Raw genomic sequence first — 19,771 nt, 5'->3', positions numbered from 1 at the left:
GACGGGTGGCTGGAGCAAGGCCCAGGGTCCCCAAGAATGCTCTAGGCTCCAGGACCTCTGCTCCATGATCTGCCCTGAGAACCTCAGAATCTGGGGACAGATGAATTGAAGAAGGGCAGGCAGAGGCGGTGACTGTCCACCCATGAGCTTATATTAAATACAAGTCCACCCACCTGTTCCAACTCCAGAGGGGACCATTGGCCCCAGAAAGCATGGAGCCAGGCTTGGGGGAGCTCAATGCCTGCTTTCTGCCTGGAGCCCCACCTCCTGTCTTCGTTTCTGCCCCATTTCCTATCCCTACCAGCAGCCACGGTATGTGCTGGCCGGAGGGCCTCAGCCCAGCTTCTACCCTCTGCCTGAGTTAAAATCTATCAAAACAGTACAGCTGACCAAGCCTTCTTTTCAAAGGGTCAGTGTTATGGCAAAGCTCTTAGAACAACAGCTCCTTGCACACAGTAAATGCTCAATAAATGTTGACCATTGTTAACAGTGCTCTTATAGCAGCTATTATTATTGACTGGCCCAGCAGATGGGTCTGGCATATTGTATGCAGGTGCTGAATAAATGGTAGAAGCTGACATTATCGTGATTATCATAACTTATTGCAGCCATCGCAGTGCCTGGCACGTAGTAGGTGCTGAACAAACGCTCAATCCCCCAAACACATGCAGTCCCCATCTGGCCAAGAGGGACACCGGGGCACTCTCCTTTGCTGGGCTGAGGTGGGAGTGAGGTGCTCAGCAGGGGACCAAGTTCTGGGTGGGAGAAGCTGGCAGCCCCACTCTGCCCTTCCTTCCTCCATCCCCACCCTGCTGATCCGGAGGACTCTCCCTGAGGTGGGTGGGGGGTGGGTGGGGACTATCTGGCCTACCTTGGAAGGGGCTTGGCCACAGAGATCCAAGAGGGAGGAGCCCCACAAACCGGCTGCCTGGATGGAGGGGAGGAGGGGGGAGGGGCAGGTCCGGGAGGACCAGAACCCGAAGGCCGTCTGGGCTGGGCTGGGCTGGAAGAAGGAGGCGTGCCGGGCCCAGGCAGAGCAGGAGGGTGGGGGAAGGATGGGGCTGTGCCACAGCGGTGACGAGACCGGCCCCTGGAGCAGATGGGCGCTGGGGGCAGGCTGAGAGAAGCTACTCCCTGACAGGGAGGAGCCGGGGAATGGGCCTGGCCCTGGCTGAGAGCAGGGTCCTCCAGCCCCGCCCATCTCCAGGGCCAAGCCTTTGAGATGCGGAACTGGGAGGGAGAGTGGGGGTGCAGCTGAGCCCCTGGGCCAGACCTCTGTGCTCAGATGTCCCCAGCTTGAGTGGCAACCGAGTGCCAACTACCCAGTAGTCACCCTAGCAGCCTTAAGGGCTGGCCAGGATGGGACAGCACTACCCCTCATAAACACATCGCCCACACCCCACCCAGCCGATGCCAGCCTGATCCTGCTGGACCTCAAGGCCAAGGAGGGAGGAGGCTGCCCGCTCTGCTGGCAGGGACAGCACGGCCTGCTGCTGGTCGAGGAAGGGCAGGAAGGGGCTCTCTGGGCCCTCCAGCGGGCTGAGCAGGGACTGGTACACACCCCTCTTCCACCCCTTCACACGCCTGGCCTTACTGAGAAAGAGGGAAATACTTCCCAGAACGAGTCACTGGGGCCCAGCGGGGGGCAGGGGGGTGGGAGATGACATCAGAGAAAAGGCACGCATGCAGCCACCAGCTGCCGTGGCAACACACACATGCAAACACACGCAGATTCACAGGACTGCCACATGCAGCCGAGCACACAGGCATGTGCAGACACTGACACAGTGGTGGATGCGTGCAAACCGGAACCTGCCTACATATCCGCCCCAGAGATCCGCAGAATGGCTGTGCAGACCCCCTGAGTCACCTGCCGGGAGCCAGGCCCTGTGCTAGGCGCCGGGGCTACAGCAGTGAGCCAGAAGGACAGACACAGACTCCCCTGAAGAGAGGCACAGCAGGGACAGACACGTTTAAAGCCTAACCTTTATGAGCTTGCAAGAAAGTCTAGCCTGTTCCGGCATTCTCTCTTCCATAGGACAAGCTGTTATATAGGCATAAACAGCGTGAAGAGAGGAAAAAAAGAAAAAATATATAACTGTTGTGCTGAAGTATCCACACATGAGGCCGTGTGGAGTTTGCTAGGAGGTGGGGAGCGGGAGTGAGCTCTTGGCCCAGTGCTGGTCATTGCGAAAGCTGAGGATGGGCACATAGGGGTCCGTTAAAGAACTATGGTTTCTCGATTTTTGTCTGTGTTTGAAACTTTCCATATAAAAAATTAAGTACATGCACATATAATTGGCAGTTGGCAATAAGTGAAATTTAAAAAAATAAGGCAGGACAAGGAAACAGAGGGACTAGGAAGTATCTTTAAATTGGAGGGTCAAGGAAGGCTTCTCCAAGGAGGTGACGTGAATTAGCTGAGGTGAGAACCACACATATATCTGGGAGGAAGAACATTCTGGATAGAGGAGACAGTACATGCAAAGGCCCTGAGTCACGAGCAAACTTGGGAGAGGAAACAGCAAGCAGACCAGCGAATCTGGAGTGCCAGGACCAAGGTGAGATCGAAGAGGGGCCTTGTAGGTGTGGTAGGAGCTTGGAGACTAAGCACGGCAAGAAGCCCCAGAGGTTGAAAGCAGAAGAGAGACATGATTTGCTTTAGGATGTGCTTTTAAAAGACCACCCTGGCTCCTGTTAGACCATCAGGGAGCAGAAGGGCAGTCTGGAGGCTACTGCAATAGTCTGGGCAAGCCTAGCAGTTTGGACCCAGGTGGTAAGGTGGTGAGAGTGTCAGATTTGGGGTCTCTTTTGAGGCACTAACAAGGCTTCACTCTTGGGTAGGATGTGGAGCAGGAGAGAAAGAGAGAAGCCAGGCGTGGTTCCAAGGCCGAGCCTGAGCTTCAGGGTAGGGGGCTGCCTTTCCCAGGCGGGGAATACTGGGAGAAGCTCATGTGGCCGAGTGACTGCAGGCACCAAGGACCGCCGCAGGGACGTGCACGCTCCCTCCTTCATGACCAGATCCTGCTCCGACACCGAGCCTGAGGCCCTACAGAATATATCACTCCACAAATATTGACTTGGCACTCTCTGTGGGCCAAGCCCTCTGCCCTTTCACCTGCTGACGTGAAGGCACACGGCCACCTCTATGCACTACCCGCCCCCTGCCCCCCCACTGCCCTCAATTCCCAGCACCCCTGCGTTCACACTGCGGCAGGACGGTGGCCCAGCCCTGCCCAGCCCTGCAGCCTTTGAAAGGCAGCCTGGTGCAGTGGAAAGGGCAGGGTGTGTGCAGGCGGGGCTCTGCCTGGGGCTGCCACGCAGCAGCTGCACAGTCTCACAGGGCTCATTGCCTCTGAGCCACCATCTGCTACAAAATGTCCAACAGGAGGTCTAACCTTCCAGAAAGTTATAGGCAATAATAAGGTAACTCGCGGTAGGCAATTAGCCCAGACCTAGCACATAGTAGGACTGAAAAAATGGTAGCTGTTGTGTACTTAGGCCCACACTTGCCTGGCTGGTCTCTGTGGCTTTGAGAACACAGCCCAACCAGGACAGCAACAGTGTCCACACTTGTGAACGCGTGGCGCTGCGTCATCATGGCAGCCATCGCTTGAATGACTTTGGGGGAAACTGAGACCGAGTGATGACCTTGCCTGAGGTCACGTAGTGAATCAGTCCATGGGAGGCCTGGGGTCTGAGATTGGGTTTCCTAACTCTTGGGCCATGCTGTCCTATATGCATCGGGGTATGTGACTGCCAGGGACCCAGTGGATGACCCCCTGCCCCGGACTGACAAATACCATGACAGACAGGAGGCCCCAAGGAGTCTGTTCCCCATGAAGACAGTGTAGCAACCCAGGGCAAAGCTCGAGGCCTGGAGGAGGTCAGGGACTCTTCCAGCCCGGCCCTGCCATCTACCCACTGTGTGGCCTTAAAGGGTTGCCCAATCAGTTTTCTGATCTATGGCGTGGGGGTGCCGATATCCTTGGCCCGGCCTCTCCCCAGGGCTGCTCTGGCTCCGCTCAGAGGCTGATAAGCCCAGCTGCTCCCTGAGTGCTGTACGAGCTGTGCAAGCCCAGCTGATGTGTTTTGCTCACGTAGCCCTCCAACAGCCATCTGGAACTCCATGTCATCAACAGAGAAGTGGAAGCAGGGGGCAGTTAAGAAAAGTCCCTACATCGGGCCGGATTGGCACTTGGCTCAGCCACTCTGCAGTCCTGCCTCTGGGTGGTGGAAGGAAAGGAGCTGGGGCCTGGTGCCATCCGTGGGGCGGCAGGGCCGTATGAGGGGCCTCACACTCCCTCCCTTAACCCCAGAGCTCGCCTGCCAAATGACAGCAAGGAGTTCAGGTCCATCCAGAAGAGGCTCCAGGTGCCCCCAGCTTCAGCCGGCCTCCGACTCGCAGCCCCGCATCGGCCACTGACCTCCCAGCACAGGTGGCCCAGGCCTGGGCACCCGGCCCCTCCCTCGCTGGCCCCATTTCCTTGTCTGTAAAATGATGTTGATAATCTCTTGCACACAGGGTGGTGGTAAAATAATGACCACCCAGCGTCCATCGTGGTGCTGCCCTGCACTGGGAGAGGGCAGAAGCCCCAGAGAGGGTGGGAGACCCAAGAACAGTGGGACTTACACCCCCTTCCCAGGTAGGACCCCAAGAGGACAGCCAGACCCCAGGTGACAAAGGGTTACACGGGATGTCTAAGCAGCACCCCAGAGCTCCCTGTGCTTGACTGTGAGGTGGGAGCCGTGGGATGATGACCCTGGGCCCCAGAGGGGGCTACAGGCCACGCAAGGGACCTTTGCTAGCCCCTTGGGCAATGGAGGGAGCCCTGAGCGCCCAAGAGCAAAGAAAAAGCCAGACCCACAGAGCCTCAGGACGGGCCCTAAGGGAGCAGGCAGTGGGAAGGCAGGAGGCCAGGGAAGATGACCAGGGGGCCCAGCACTGACCACGGCCATGGCGGGCAGCCCAGGCCCAATGCCAGGATCCAGGAGCTCTGCAAGAACCAACCCGTAACAACGTTTGCAGCCAGGTGGGAGCGCAGAGGAGCAGAGCACCAAAAGAAAAGGCAAAAAAGGAAAATCAAAAGGCAAAATCAAAATTAATAAGTTTAATTAAATATCTACAGGACAAGAGCTACATTGTCAAGTCGTAAACTGAACCCTGTAATGCAGAATGCAGGCAATTTTAATACGGGTGCTGGGGCGTGGGATTCAGCCTCTACAATTCAGAGTGCTGGGGGCCTGCCCAAGGTCTTCGAATGTGCCATCCCCAAAACTTATATGCATTCCTTGGGAAAAGGAGGGGTCTCCAGAGTAATTGGAGATTACTTTTCTGTCATCTGGGAGAACGGAGGAGCAAAAGAGAAGTTCAGGTCAGATATAGAAAAGTGAAGTCATGTTCCTCACACGTTCCTTTGTAAATGGAGGTCCTGAGTCACCGCAGCCGCCTTGCAATGCTGCCTTCAAACTCTGTGTCTCTGCGGGCTGGGGGCACTCACCCTCCCCCTAAACACCCCGCACATGTCAGCACTTGGGGTCACCCACCTCCTATTCTTTCACATCTGCCGCCGCCTCTTCCTTTGGGCCCAAATGAGTCAACATGACTTTAAGGGGTGAAAGCAGAGAGCCGGGTTCGAGTCCAGCCCTGCCACAGCCTCACTGTGTGACCCTGGGCAGGTCCCATCTGCCCTCTGGCCAGGTCTCGGTCTCTCCGTCTGTGAAATGGAGTAACGGTGCCTCCCAGGGCTGCGGTGCAGACCGCCGAGGCCACACTATGTGAGCACTGCTTTTTAAAGACTGCACCGCCATGGGGTTTGACTAACAAAACCAAACCAAAAGAAAAAAGTTTAACTGTGTTGAACCCCAGAGTTGGGTTTCACAATCAGCCCTTCTGAGCTATGTCTGGGGGAGGCGAGGTTTGATTTTTGCCCCTGGTCTTCTTGCCAGGGCTCACCGTCTCCTCTTGCCCCGGCCAGTGGCGAGAGGAAGCAGGGCAGGGCTGGGGGGAAGCAGGTTGGGGTGGGCAGGGGAGCCCGGCGGGCTTGGCTCCTGGAGGCCTGAGTCAGCGGGCAGGCGGGCGAGCAGGCAGGCGGGCGGGCGGGCAGGACGGGCCTGGTCCTCACATGCTGGGGGAGGAGATGGTGCAGGAATGTTCCTCCCGCCCAGGCCCAGGCCCTGCCCACTGCATCCTGGCCCCTGCGCCTGCGGACGCTGCAGCTCGGCTCTGGCTTTATAGATGGGCGATATCTGGAGCTTTGTTGGATGGGTTCATCCAGGGGCCTTCAGAGGCAGCCTGGCCCTGGGGATTGGCTCAGGGGTGGGCAGGGCCAGGCCACAGAACCTGCTCAGAGCTCGGCTCTGGCCCGAGTACCCCCCGCCCTCTGGATGGTGTGGTGTGGCCGGCCGCCACTGCTCACTGGGCCTCAGGTCCCCATCTGCGCAATGGAGTTGAACTTGGACATGTCTGATCATCCCGACTGCACACCCAGACCTCTCAGGGGGTGTACCTGCCTGTGGTGCTTGTGACTTGCCATACTCCCCCTTGGGTACACTCCACCCAGGGCTGCTTATCCCCAAAGCTCTCCTCCCGGATCTCTGACCAGCTGGGCTAGGAGCCTGGGAGATGGTGCAGGTGTGGTCCAGGCACCGCCAAACTTGTGACACTTTTGCTATGTACATGTGTGACTTTGTGCCTATATATGCCTGAATGTGTCACTATGTAAGGCCGTGACCATGTGCACAGGACTGTGGTGTGGCTGTGTGTGACAAAGCAGCTGAAACTGATGCTGTGAATGCATGGTGACACATGGAGGTGGCTAGCGTGGCCGTGAATGTGTAACATTGGGTGGCAGGGTGGCGGGGGTGCAACTGCGTGAGCACAGGAGCACACAAGTGTGGCCCACACACCTGTGAAACCACGTGTGGTTGTGTCTCTCTCTGGGGTTCTGTGGGTGTGTGGACATGTAGCTCTGTCACCAGATGGGTGCTGGTGCTGAGCTGGGGCCACCGGGCCACCTGTCTCCCCCAGGCCTGGCCCTGCTCCAGCCAGCGGCACAGCCGTGGCACGGCAGTTCACAGCCCTCTTGTGTCCAGGGGGCGATGGGGTGCAGGATCTGAGGTCTGCCTCCATCCCCAGCCCCCACCTGTGGCCACAAAGCAGACTCCTTTTCCCAGGCTGGGCCAAGATTGAGGACCAGGGGTCCCCCGCCCCCGGGTCCCGGTAGCTCCCCAGGGCAGAAAGAGAAGCCTTGTTTTCCACCTCCCTCTGAGCAAAGTCAGGGAGGGAACTGGAGGCAGCTGGGCCCAGCTCAGTCTGAACATCTGCCCGGCATGTGACGAGGCCAGCCAGCAGGCCCTGCTACCACCAAGACGCCCTCAGTCCCTTCCTGAGAGGGGCTCAGCCAGCCCAGACAATCCCAAACTCTCCCGACACCCCAACTCCCACAGAGATAGAAAGAAATGGGAGGGGAGAGAGGCGTGACGTCCTCACACCCCCCACACACACCTGCCCCAGCCCGGAGGCCTCAGAGTGCCCAGAGCAGGCCTGGCCCCATCCCAAGACTTCACTTTCTGATTCTTCTCCTAGATCCAAGCCCCCCGAGAAAAGTGTCAGACCGACTGCCTCAGCCTGAGGATGAGAGCGTGGGAGGTGACCCCGGAAACGGGAGGGCAACACTGTCCCAGGGCAGGAAGCATGAGCAGGGGACTTTCCAGCATTCCCGGCAGCCCTGCCCAGACTGGCCTGTGCTCTGAGCCCCCTCTGCAGAAGGCCCCATGGAGGCGGGAGCTGAGAAGAGGTTAAGGGTGACAAGTTCCCGGGATGGGCTGGAAAACGAAGGAAGGAGGGAAGGGAGGAGGGTGGGGAAAATTCCTCAGAAAGTCCCAAATCTGACCTAATGTTGACCCAGAGCCAGGGGGACCCATTCCAGAAGTTCCTCCAAGGATGCTTTTCCCTGACCAGGGAGCCCTGCCCGCCACCTGCTGGCCCTTCCCCGCTCCCTGCCACCAGCCCCCCAGCCCCCCGGCCTGGCCAGAGCCCTCCCTGACGGGCTGGATGCTGGAGGCCTTTCCTCCTCCACATCCCATTGCCTGCAAAAGAGACCCGTATCTCAGCCAGCGCTCATCTCTCTTCTGGGGATGAACACACCCCCGTTTATCCTGGCCAGGGCACCCCAAGGGCACAGCCAGGGTCCTCTTCATTTTCCAGCAGGGCACCACGGCCCGGCTGTGCACCCAGGACAGCTTGGGGGAAAGATGGTTTCTGAGTCCCCTCTCCCCTGCCCTGGACTGGGGCTTTCCAGGACATAGCTCCCGGGGGAGAGGAGCCACCCGTCTATGAGAATGTCCCAGGCACAGCCTCCTGTCCATCCTCGCAAAACCCTCCATCCTCCATCACGGAGCAGCACAGCCCCCGCCCTGGGCAGCACTTCCTCACTCAGAAACCAGGGGAGCCAGGCCTGGGGAGGGACTGTGGGCTCACGGCCACCAGGCTCAGGGCCACCAGCCACCGCCAGCTCCTCCTACCAGGGGGCACCTCCCAGCAGCACAGCCACCCCCAACTTTTGAGGTTCTGTGGTAAATTTCTGCCCACCCTGATCTCAGAATCTGGCCCAAAGACTCCCAGGAGTAATCAGGGTTCTACATTTCCCCCACCTCATCCCTTCTGGGATCCAAACAGAAAGAGTCGTGCTTTTGTTATCTTAATTGTAAAAGGTTTATCAAGAAAAAAGAAAGAAAAAAAAGAAAAAGATTCAAGCAGCAGCAGCAGCCAGGAACAGATCATGACCTCCCAGTGGGGGGAGAGGTGGCACATGTCAGCCCCCCACACACACCCCGGCCTGGGCGGGGAGGAGACAGTAACCCCCTTGGGGACGTAAACACAGGTCGGAGGCAGCACAGCCTGACCAGGAGTGGGGCGCACACCACAGCGAGGCTGGCTGCGGACAGGTGGGCCTGGAATCCCGGGGACAAGGGGGTACACAGGCCCCCGTCGTCGTCGTTCTCCTCTTGGGTTTCCCACTGTGCAACAGGAGGGATCTGGGGAAGATGGTGTCCCGGAGGCCAAGGACCCTGGGGGCCTGAGGTCTGGGCCTGCTTGGAGTGTGAACCCAAATATACGGTAACTTTTGGGGCATCCTCTCCAGGAAGGTGCCAGCAGCACCGTGAGCCCCAGGAGGGAGGGATGCTGCACGGTCCCCTAACCAAGGGAAAATGCGGGCTCAGCAGTGGAGCACAGTCACAGGCCCGCAGGAGGGAGCTGGCCTGCAGCCCCTCCTACAGGGGACAGGGGGAAGCGGGGACACCAGCACTGCAGGAGCAAGGAAGATCCTTCCCTCTGCCACGCAGGCCGGAATCCCCGTGGAGGGGGCACCAAACTTGCTCAGGAAAGGTAAGGAAGAGAAGAGGGAGAAGTTTTTGTGCCTCCATCCCTTTGCCAAGCTATTCCTCTCCCCTGAGTGTCCTTCTCCCTATTTGCTGTCTGGCAGGTCCTTGTCATTCTTCAAAACACCGCTCAAATATCGCCTACTCTGTGGGGTGTTCCCTGCCCGGCAGAATGCTGCGGTCCCTCTGAGCTTCCGGGAAGCCCTGACCGAACCATCTGCCGTGCTGCACGGACTGTCCGTTTCTGTGTCTGACCCTTGACTGAGGACTCCTCAAGGGCAGGCATATGGCAGCCCTGGGTGCCCAGCGTCTGACCCAGGGCCACAGCAGGCCTCCGTGTCTGCTGAAGGAACAGGGTGGTGGCCAGGTGAGTGAGCACTGCAGGCTCTAGGGGAGGCTCAGACCCTGGCCTGGCCTTTATCTACTGACCAGCAGCCCAGGCCTTGGCCTGGAGGGTTCGCAGCCCTGTCCTCACCCCTGCTGTGCCCCACCTCTAAGGGGCACCCATGGCTCCTTGAAAGCTCCTTCTCCCAGGAGGGGGCCACAGGCTGGTTTCTCACCCACCAGTGACTGCCCCCTCCAGCTACTGCTGGTAAGGGAGATTGGGAAGTCGGGGTGCACTGCAGCGACCGGGCCTGGGGGCAGGGAGGGGCCAGACACACGTGGTCAGAGGTTGTCATACATGCGCAGGGTCTTCTCCAGCTGCTGGCCCACCCGCTGGTAGAAGAGGATCTGCTGGCGCAGGTAGCTCTGCATCATGTGCTTGAAGTCGAGCTCACGACGCTGGTGGAAGTGGTTCATCTCAGCCTGCAGGGCGAAGCCCACCACACGGCAGCGCCTGCGAATGCCATCTGCCTCGTCCTGCGCCATGCGGCCCTCGTCGCTCATGCGCTGGCTCTCCTTCACCTTGGCAAAGGCGCCTGGCCCCGGAGAGCAGAGGACAGAAGGTTAGGGCTCAGGTCCCCTCCATTTGCTCCTCCACCCTCCTTGCGCCCTGCCCTGAAGAGCAGACAACACCCTCATCAGCTGGATTCAGACCTCACTCCTGAACTCCAGACCACAGTCCAGCTGCCTGGGTGTCTGCTAGGAAGTTGCCCAGACCCTCACCCTCGGCACATCCTAAACCAGACACACCACCTTCCCTCCAAATCTGCAGCATCGCCAGCAGCCCACATCTGACCTGCTAGGCATATTTATTTCCAGGACAGTGCTTTTCCTGTCCCTACCCACCAAAGGCCTCATCACCTCCCACACTAGCTAATTCAGCTCAAACATCACCTCCTCCAGGAAGCCTTCCCTGCACCCAACTGCATTAGGTCCTTCCCAGTGCTCCCAGGTTCCCTGGGCTTCCCTCCACCACAGCTCTCACCACCTGTGATTTCTCTGACTGCCTCCCTCTAGACTGTGAACTCAATGAGGACAGGGCCTGTCCTCATCCTCTCTGTGTCCCTAGTACCCGGAGAAAGACCTGGCGCACAGCAGATCCTGATAGGTGTCAACGCCGTCTTCACTGTACTACTGCCACAGTCCCCCAGGGCCTCCCTACCCTTGAGAGGTTCTCTGCAGTGCCCAAAAGGGTCCCCTAATCTGGGCACCTTCCCTGGCTCCCCACTGCCTGTAGATCAAGACCCACACCCATCTGCCTGGCCAGGAGGCCCTCTGGGAGTTGGCCCCTGTGTGCATTCCACACTGACCCCATGTTCGCCAAACTCATCCTGCTCTTTCCTACCTTCCTACCTCTTCCCACTGGATCCCTACTCATAATTCAAGGCCCGATCAGGCACCACTTCTACAGCGGAGCCTCCCCCAGTTCGCCCAGGCAGCACGGCTCTCCCATCTCGTCTCTCCCCTGGCTCCCACTCCCACCCCCAACCCCATCAGTGCTGATTCTAAAATAGCACTTCGAAGGCCACATGGTGTGTCTCCCCAGACAGACCCTGCTCCCTCCTCTCCCCAGCCCCCAGGGGCCTAGAGGAGGCTTTAGTAATAACCAGGTGACAGACGGGAGAGGAAGAACCTGGGCAGGGGACCAAATTTGGAAAAATCTGAATGAATCAACAAGCCGTTGGTGAATGAATTTCAGTTCTGAATTGAAAGGCATTTGGCTAGTCTGCCTTTAAGCCAGTGGGGACAGTTGCAGGGAGGGGAGGCCGTGTGCCTGTGCCCAGCACTGACTCCTGAGGGAGACGGCATCCGCTGTGCCAAGAAAATTAGGAGGTGGAAGGTGGTGTGGAGGACGGCACGCTCCGAGCACTTCAGAAGCACCCGCTGCACACAGGCCGCAAGCTCCTGTCCACGCTCTCCACTTCTCCTCGAGGAGGGCTCTCGAGGGCCTTTTAGATGGTATTCTTGTCACTCTCACGCAAGTTGTCTGGTGCATTCAAAATCCATTTATTGAGCATTTACTATATATGCCAGCCCAGGGCTCTACATGCTAGAAATAACTCTGGATGCCTTTAGAAGGGGCAACACCTGTATTAGTTGGCAAGTGCATGGCTAATTGCCTCATAGTAGCCTTTCAGGCAGACAGACTCAAGATCAGAGAGTCTCCAGGGGCTGTGCACACAGCACCCAAAAGAAATGTGCAGTCCCCGGGTCCCAGCCCACTCAGTCCTTCTGCCACCTTCCCTGAACTCCCCCTACTCCATCCCAACAGCCCAGCCCTGGGCAGCAGAAAGGGGATCACCCCAAGGCCCAGGATGGGACCCAGTAAGAAACTTCAGAGCTGGAGAGGCCCAAGAGGTCAGCTGTCCAACCCGCCCCCCACCCCACAACTATATGGAGGAAGCTGAGGCCCTGAGGGGGCAGGGATTTGCCCAGGGGCTACCTGCCTCCTTCCTGCCCCATGGGGTGGAGGTGGGGGGGGCTGGCCCTCCACGGCTGGGGGGTGGACACCACTTCTGCTGCAGTGAGCCCATGTTGGGTTCTCCAGGCATATGTGAGGGGCCCCCAGACAATGGACACAGGGATTCAAGAAGGCCCCAAGGGGTAGGAAGGACTATAAGAGGAAAGGTAGAACACAGCAGGACAAAGGAACCGAGTTAAACTTCAGCAAGAGGAACCTACCTGAGGGCGGAGACGCTGAGCTAGCCTGGATTCCACCTGCCTGAGAAAGTTAGGGTGCGGTGGGGGTGGATCTATATACTCGAGTGTTTTTCCTGCCCATGGCCTTGGAGGAAGGAAAAGCCCCTTTTGTTGATGAGAAGACTGAGGCCCAAATAGTAGGAATGAACCTATTGCAACTGCTATATATTCATAGACAGGGGGCCAGGGATGAGGGGCAAAGGCCACAGGGGTCGGAGAGAGGAGGAGGCCCCACCCTGCTCTCCGTCACATCTCCACCCTGTGACTCAGTTCTGGGGCCAGGACCAGCTAACGCTAACACACCCCACCCACCAGGCCGGGAGTCAGGGCTCAGGCCTGTCCAGCATCCCCCTGCATTCCACGTGGGACCCAACTGGAGAGCTGAGGACCCAAGGGAGCCTTCTGCCCCAGCAGTTCTCCTGCAGGCTGGGTCCCAGGAGGGGGGAAAGGAGGGTTGGAGCCTACTAGCTGCAGCGTCCTGGGTCCCAGGCATAGTCCCTAAGCTCCCAGCTCAATCCATCTTGCCCCTACCTCTTAGAGGTAGCTACCAGCCACCCCAGGTTTGGGGCAGGATGTCTGAGTCCTAGTCCCAGCTGTGTCCCCTCCAGCAAGTCACTGCTCTCGCCTGGGCTACAGGTCTCCCAGCGTCAAACAGGACATGTTACACTAGATGTGATGCTGTTGACAACTGCTCACAACAGTATAGTGCTTTAGCGTTTCCTCATCTGTACAATGGGACAATAGCAGCATCTGGCCTATGGCATAGTGGAGGCTTAACTGAACTTTGTATACAGCACCAAGGACCTCACCTGAGATAGCATAAGAGCTCAAGATGCTATGTGCTACGGTGTGCAAACTGCTTTTCTATCCCTGAGCTCACAGCAAGCACCAGCGGCGGTGGCTCATGGCAGTATTACTCCCTTTGTTTATGGAAGCCTAGGAGGGGAGGTAGAGGGAGGGTTAGATGATGGCCCAGAACCAACAGAGGCTGACCCACCTGTCCCCCAGGAAGAGCCTGCCCCTACAAGGGCCACTTTGCCTTGGCCAAGCTGTGAGCCCACAGACGCTCCCTGGTCCTGGGCCTGCCGCTAGTCCACGGAGGATGCCAGCTGAGCAAGCGCAGGGGCGCCAAGCCCTGCTCCTCCCCCTTCCCCTTCTGGCTCATCTGCCCCAGCTGTCCATCCCTTGGGGAGCCCCTGCCCCCAAATGTCTGGCACAGTGGAAACAGCCTGGGCTGCGGAGTCAGACTCCCTGGGGCTCAGATTCCTGCGCTGGCGCACGGTCTCAACTCGCCGCACCTCCTCTGACAAAGGAGGCAATGACATTGACCTCGCGACTCGTATGAGCCTTAGGACTGAGCCCTGTCCTTGCTGGCTCTCAGGTGGGGACCAGAGGTCCCGGCTTGCCCTGGACAGTCGCTTTCCCCTTGTTGCCCCATGATAACAACTGCTAGGGCCCCCTTTCACCTCTAAAACTGCCCCAGTTTGGACAGCTAATTATAGGGTTACCCTTTTCTTAGGAGACATCTAGACTGAGCTCCAGGGCCTGGGCCAGTGGGCAGACCAGGCTGGGGGGGCCTCATCTCAGCTCCAGCCAGGCTTCATGTCCCATTTTATTAACATAGAGACTCTGCCAAGGTCACCTCAGAGGCAAAGGCTGTCCAAATCCTGGTCTCCCAACTCCCCACCTGGGCCTCCGCTCTCCCTCCTCCCACCGTCTCCCCCACACACTCGCCACCCGTTCAGATGTCCAGACAGGTGGACAGAATCCTGGGGACTCAAGATCCAGCTGTCCTGCTCCTTCCTTTGAGAACGGTTCCACTCACAGGGCCAGCTTGGGACCCTTCCCCCCGACCCCCTGTCGGGCTGTGGTCCCCAAAGCGACCCAGTTCTGTCTCAGCCAGATTCCCAGCCCCTCCCAGTTTGCCCCACACCACAGGCCTGGGAGGGGCAGTGCAGAGCCCGGAACCCAGAGGAAGCCCGGAAGGCCGGGCCTGCCGGGGCGGGGTGTGCCGGGCGAGGGGTGGGCAGCCTCTGCTTTAGGCTGAATGTATCTGCACAGAGGTCAGAGCCCCTGACTCCCAGAAACACCTGCAGTGAAATCCAGAAATGGCCTCTCCCAGCTCCTTCTCCCTGGTCTCCCTGGTCTCCCTGCCTCAGGGTCGGAAAGGCGGGTCTGAGCCTGGGAGTGCTGAGTGCCCTGCGTATGGGATTGCCTTTATGCCCTCCGCCCTGCTCTGGCTGAGGGTCCCCAGCCACTGCATGGGGCAGCTGCGTAACCATTGTGTCCCAGCCTCCTGCTGCCCACTCAGGAAAAGCCATTGAGGAGCTGGTTGAACCAGCTTTCCCACTTCTGCACAGGGAGACACCTGTCCCCGTGCTCCCCCAGCCGGCCACTACCTCCCCTGCCCTACCCTGGGCCAGAGCTCAGGTCTGAGGCATCATTCTGCTTCTGGGCTAGACCCTCCCCGGGAGTCCCCTCTCACCCCTCCGTTGAAGGCCTGAGAACCCATGGGGACCCCCTTCCCTTGCTTTATAGATTAGGAAACTAAAGCCCCGAAAGGCAAAGCACTTCCCAGGGACACACAGCAAACTGGGGGTTCTGTCCCTAAAGCCAAGACTAGAGCTCAGGTTTGTGTTTGCTGGAACTGAAAGGAGGAAGAAGAAAGGTGGAGATGAGGACAAAAGGGGAGTGAGGGCCAAAAGAAAGAGGAGGAGGAGAAAGGGCAGGGAGAAAGGAGGATGGGAGCTGGAGGAGTTCTAGAAGTCAGCCCCCAAAGGAGGTAGAGCAGGGCAGGGCCAGCCTGCCCCAGACTCTCCTGGTGTTGGGGGTGCACGTTTGCTGTCCCCCATGCTCAGCCCAGAGCTCTGCCTCCTGCCCTACCCAGAGTAAAACTCCCCACCAAGCCAGGCCTGACCTCAGGGCCTAAGGAGCAGGGAGCCAGCCCCACACCCTGCAGACGTTCTTCCTGAGTTACCAAGCAGCCCCAGGGAGGACCACGCCTCTCCCCTGACATCTGCCCTCCTTATAGTCCCCAGGACTCAGCCACCTGCTGGGTCAGCCCCTGACTCACTCCTCAGGCAAGAAGAGAAGCCAGGCTCAGGAAGTGGGAGTTGGATGGGCCATGTGAGCAGTACTCTGGACCCCTGGTTCCGCTGTCCTGGACCCCTGGTTCCGCTGTCCCGGCCCAGCCCGGTGCCCCTGTGTGACCCGGGATGAGTCATTTCCCTGGCAGTTCCTTGACAGCCCCAGGAGTAACAGGCAAGGGCCCATCCTGTCCCTCCCCCATAGAGAGGGCCATAAGAAGTGAAAACACGGCTGGGCTTGGGAGGTGGCCAACATGGACATGTCCCTGTCCTTGGGAGGCGGCAGGAGGACAGGACAGTCCTAGCTGGGCCACGGACTCACTGTGCAACCCTTCTATGGACACCAGCTCCTTCATCTGCAAATGGGGACAGAGATCCTCCCGCACAGACAGGGTGCTCACAGATAGGGTACACGGCCGTGCGCGCAGCCCTGGAGCTGCGACGGTGGGAGGTGAGCTTGCAAGGCGTGGAAGACAGGCACCCTGTGCTCCCCTTATCTGGGCTGTGTCCGCCATTAGCCTGTGGGCTCCTCAAGGGCAAGCCCTGGGACCTGGTCATCTCTGTGTTCCCAGACTCCAGCTGACACCTAGAAGGGGCTCCACACATGGCAGGTCAATGAGACAGAAACAGAGAAAACGAATGAGCGGACAGGAAGGTAGACGTGTTGCTCTGTAAGGTCAGGAGCGAGGCCTGTCCACAACAATCCCCCTGTACCTAGAACTGCACCTGCCACACAGCTGACACTCGACACGCTTGTTGAATGAATGACTGAGACAGAGACAAGGTGAGCTGCTCCGTTCTGCTAGGCCACCCCGTATCCCCAGCACCCAGCAGAGAGCCAGACTCAGCCTGCCTGCACTGGGTCTTACCTTTCTGTAGGTGGATGATGTCAGGGAAGTTGGAGAGCAGGCCCTGGTAGAGAGACAGCATGTCGAGCATCTGGAAGAGGTCATTCTTGGGCTGCTCAGCGAACATCTCACCGACGGCTTCATAAGTGCGGCCCGTGTGAGAAATGGCGCTGTTGAGGGCCTCAGAGCAAAAGGGGGGGTCCATCTGGAAGGCATGACTGATGGCCTGGAAGGCACTGCCAAGCTTCTGGAATTCCTTACGGAAGCCCCCCACATGTTTACGTACCAGCTCTGATGCCACCGTGCTGAGCTGCAGGACACTGTCGTCCATCTTCTTGCTGAAGGCCTTGAAGGTGTCCACACGGTCCTCCACGTCCTGCAGGTCCTGGTGCTCCGTGGGGATCTGGAAGGTGAGCAGGAAGCTGGCACCCACCATCTCGTCCTTCTCTGCCCGGCGTTTGCCCATCTTCCACTGCTTGTCGTCCAGGCAGCTGAGGAAATGCTGGAAGCCCTCATACTGGGACAGCACAGGGTGGCTGGTCATGTGGTCCATCCAGAGGATAAGCCTCCGCTTCCGCTTCTCAATGAAGTCCTCCTCGAAGCGGCCTGTAGCCTGCTTCTCAGGCAGGTGGGGCACCGAAATGACAGTGAACTTGTGTAGCAGGCGGTTATAGAGCCAGTCAAAGTGTTTGTAGCGCCGATAGACCGGTGAGCCAGCATGGGTGGGTGTGAGCTTGTAAGAGATGTAGCTTTTGATGCCCTTGAACTTGGTCTGTTTGGTGGGGTCCTCCACAGAGCAGGCAAACGGGTGGGGGTTGGCCTTCCACTGGGGGCCACGAGGGCCCATTTCAATGGAGTATGTCTCGGCGATCTTGGCCATCATGGGCACATCGCCCAGGATGAAGGCCTCCACTCCAGAGCGCACGAAGCACGAGAAACGGTTGAGGTTGCGCCCCACCACGCTGCCTCGCTTGGCAGATGCCAGGCTGTCCTGCCGCTCCAGGGCTGGCTTGGGCTGGAAGGCCATGTGCTGGCTGGGGTAGGCACCGGGATAGGAGAGGTTGAGTGGGGGGTGCCCGTTGGTGCCCAGCCCACCAGCCCGTGGCTCCTCCACCACTGTGCATCCATCGTCCCAGTCATCCCAGTCATCGTCATCATCCTCCTCGAAGCTGCCCTGGTTTGAGAGGAAACCACTGCCCCCACCACTCCTGGCCGGGCTGGCCACACTGGAGCTGTTGTACAAGCTCACCTGGGTGCCCAGTGAGCCTGCAAGGCTGCTGGAGTAGTCAGCATGGTTGGCGCTGAGGCCAGAATGGAGGATCTCCACGTAGGAGGCAGGAAAGAGCCCCGTCTCGCCACGGCTGTTCTGGCCCTGCAGCCAGCCGTCCAGTGAGGTCTCACTAAAGATGACCAGGTCCTCATCCTGCTGGATGCTGATTTCCTCCTTGTTCTCACTGTGGAAGTCATAGAGGGCTCGGCCTTTCAGTGCCATGGCTGGTCCGGGTGGTAGAGAAAGATGGGAAGGAGAGGGTTCTGCCCAGACCAAGGATGCTCACTGGGGTGTTCAAGAATGCACTAGCAACTCAATGCCTGTTATACAGCTCAGTCTCTCGACCCCCAGCTTGGGGTCTCAGCACCCACAAATGCTGTCCAGCCTGCTCCTCTTCAAAGGAATGTCCATGGTCCAGAAACTGCCCTATCAGGTCTCTGGGTATATGCCTGTGAGCAGGGAGGACTCACGTCCATAGTCTTCTTCCCTCCCTCTGCAGCCTGGCGGAGGAGTTGGAGGAGTCGGGGGAGTCTCTCTTTCCTCCCACTTTCAGAAGAACAGTCAAGTGACCTGGAGAAACCAGCTCTGCAAGGGCAAGAATTCGACACTTTCCACTGGAACAATGTTCTAAAATAGAAGAGAATCACTCGGAAACCACCATTCCAGAAACGCAGCAGGGCTCTGCCGTCCCTCTGGCTCCCGGCTCCTTTTGGCTGCTCTGGCTTTGGGAAGCTCTCACATTCCTCTGCAGATCTGCCCCTTCCTCCCTCCTCCTCCTCCTCCTAGGCCATTGGGTTTTCAAAAATCCAGAAAACCCAACAGGGGCAAGGAGAAAAGCAGCAGCCTCCTGAATCGAGTCCAAGGGTGGATGTGTCCGGCTTCACAACGAGCCAGGCCGGGAAAACAAGGACTGAGGCTTACACAACAGGCCGCCAACTCTTCGACCCTGGCTGCGCAGCCGGCCCCCCGCCGGCTCGGTCGCCCTCTCCCCGCCCCCAAGTGGCCAGCCCCCACCTAGGATCGAGGAGGGGGCGCGGCGAGGCGCTCGAGCGACTTCTGGCCACTCGCTGACTGGTCTCTTTTGTTTGCCTAATTCCAATCCGAGTCCAGCGGCCCCCGTCCGAAGGTAACCCCGGCGGAAAGCGGTAACCCCGGACCCGGGACTCACGACCCCCGACCCCCACCCCTCGCGTGCACGCACACACTCAGCAGTAGTTTGCAGGGGAGCTCCGGCAAGCAGATGGCGCGCCCGGCCGCGCGTCCGTCGGTCCTCCGCGCTGCGCTGGGGGCCGGCCAGTGGGCCGTGGACTGCGCCCCCAGCCTGCCCTCGCCCGCACTCGCCGCCCCGGCGCCGCAGCGGGAAGCCAGCTCCAAAACAAAAAGGCGAGCGGGAGGTGGCGTCCCGAGGAAGGAGGGAGCAGCCGAAGGGGAGGTGAGGGGTGGGGAGAGGGAGGAAAAGCAGGCTGGGGAATTGGGCAAACTCCGCCGCACTTCCGTGCGTCCCGGCTGGGCAGGAGCGGCCGGCTCCGCCCTCCCGGGGCCTGGGGCGCCGGAGCGGGTCCCCGCCTCCTCCTCCGCGCTCCTTTCCGTCTGGCGGGCGCCTTGCTCGCTCGCGCCCAGTCAGGAGGCGAGAGGGAGGAGACGGCCCGCGAGCACGGGGCCCCGAGAGCCTCCGGGACTGGTCCCTGGGACCGCCACCTCCCCTCCCCGAAGCCTGTCCGCCGTCGCCAGGAGACACCTCACGCCCCCAGGGGTTCGAGCGCCACGCGGGGGAGCTCGCCAGCCGCCGCTGCCTCGCTTCCTGGACTGCGCCACCCTCCTGCCTTTTCCGTGACGCAAATGGAGTGAAACTCCGAAAGTTTGCAAAGCGCGGGGCTGCAAGCGGGGCGCCAGAGCCTTGGACGGGCGTGGGGGGGTGGTGCGTGGAGAGACGCGCCCGCCGGAGGGGAGCGCAGCGGCTGACGCCCCCTTCCACCCCCTACTACTATTCCGCCGGGACGGGGTCGTGGCGCTCTGGGATTGTTCTGCGCAGCGGCAGTGGCAGCCTGCCACAGACGCGTCCCGGGCGTCTGTCTTGGGATACCAGCCGTTGCGGGTCC

General features: G+C 59.4%; 1 protein-coding gene across 3 annotated transcripts; it reads right to left on the bottom strand.

Moving 5' to 3' along the window:
* Nucleotides 1-5,096: 5,096 nt before the first annotated feature.
* SNX33 (sorting nexin 33) lies at nucleotides 5,097-19,112 on the bottom strand. Of its 3 annotated transcripts, XR_006730177.1 has the most exons (4): nucleotides 15,877-16,417; nucleotides 15,542-15,669; nucleotides 13,278-13,404; nucleotides 10,223-10,304 (listed from the first exon to the last, which is right to left on the bottom strand). XR_006730177.1 is itself a non-coding variant. In XM_045532634.1 (2 exons), exons 1-2 carry the CDS (start codon nucleotides 17,892-17,894, stop codon nucleotides 10,051-10,053), a joined length of 1,725 nt encoding a protein of 574 aa, XP_045388590.1. In that variant the 5' UTR covers nucleotides 17,895-19,112; the 3' UTR covers nucleotides 5,097-10,050. The 3 variants fall into 3 exon arrangements, 1 of the variants encoding a protein (XP_045388590.1); XR_006730178.1 differs by lacking the exon at nucleotides 15,542-15,669; XM_045532634.1 differs by lacking the exons at nucleotides 13,278-13,404; nucleotides 15,542-15,669; nucleotides 15,877-16,417 and adding an exon at nucleotides 16,424-19,112 and having other exon boundaries at nucleotides 5,097-10,304.
* Between the last annotated feature and the right edge of the window lie 659 nt (nucleotides 19,113-19,771).

This window comes from Lemur catta, chromosome 1, assembly GCF_020740605.2.
Source record: "Lemur catta isolate mLemCat1 chromosome 1, mLemCat1.pri, whole genome shotgun sequence".
NCBI classification, from domain to species: domain Eukaryota; kingdom Metazoa; phylum Chordata; class Mammalia; order Primates; family Lemuridae; genus Lemur; species Lemur catta.
Note: the sequence above shows the minus strand (reverse complement) of the source record. Positions and strands in the feature narration are given on the sequence as shown.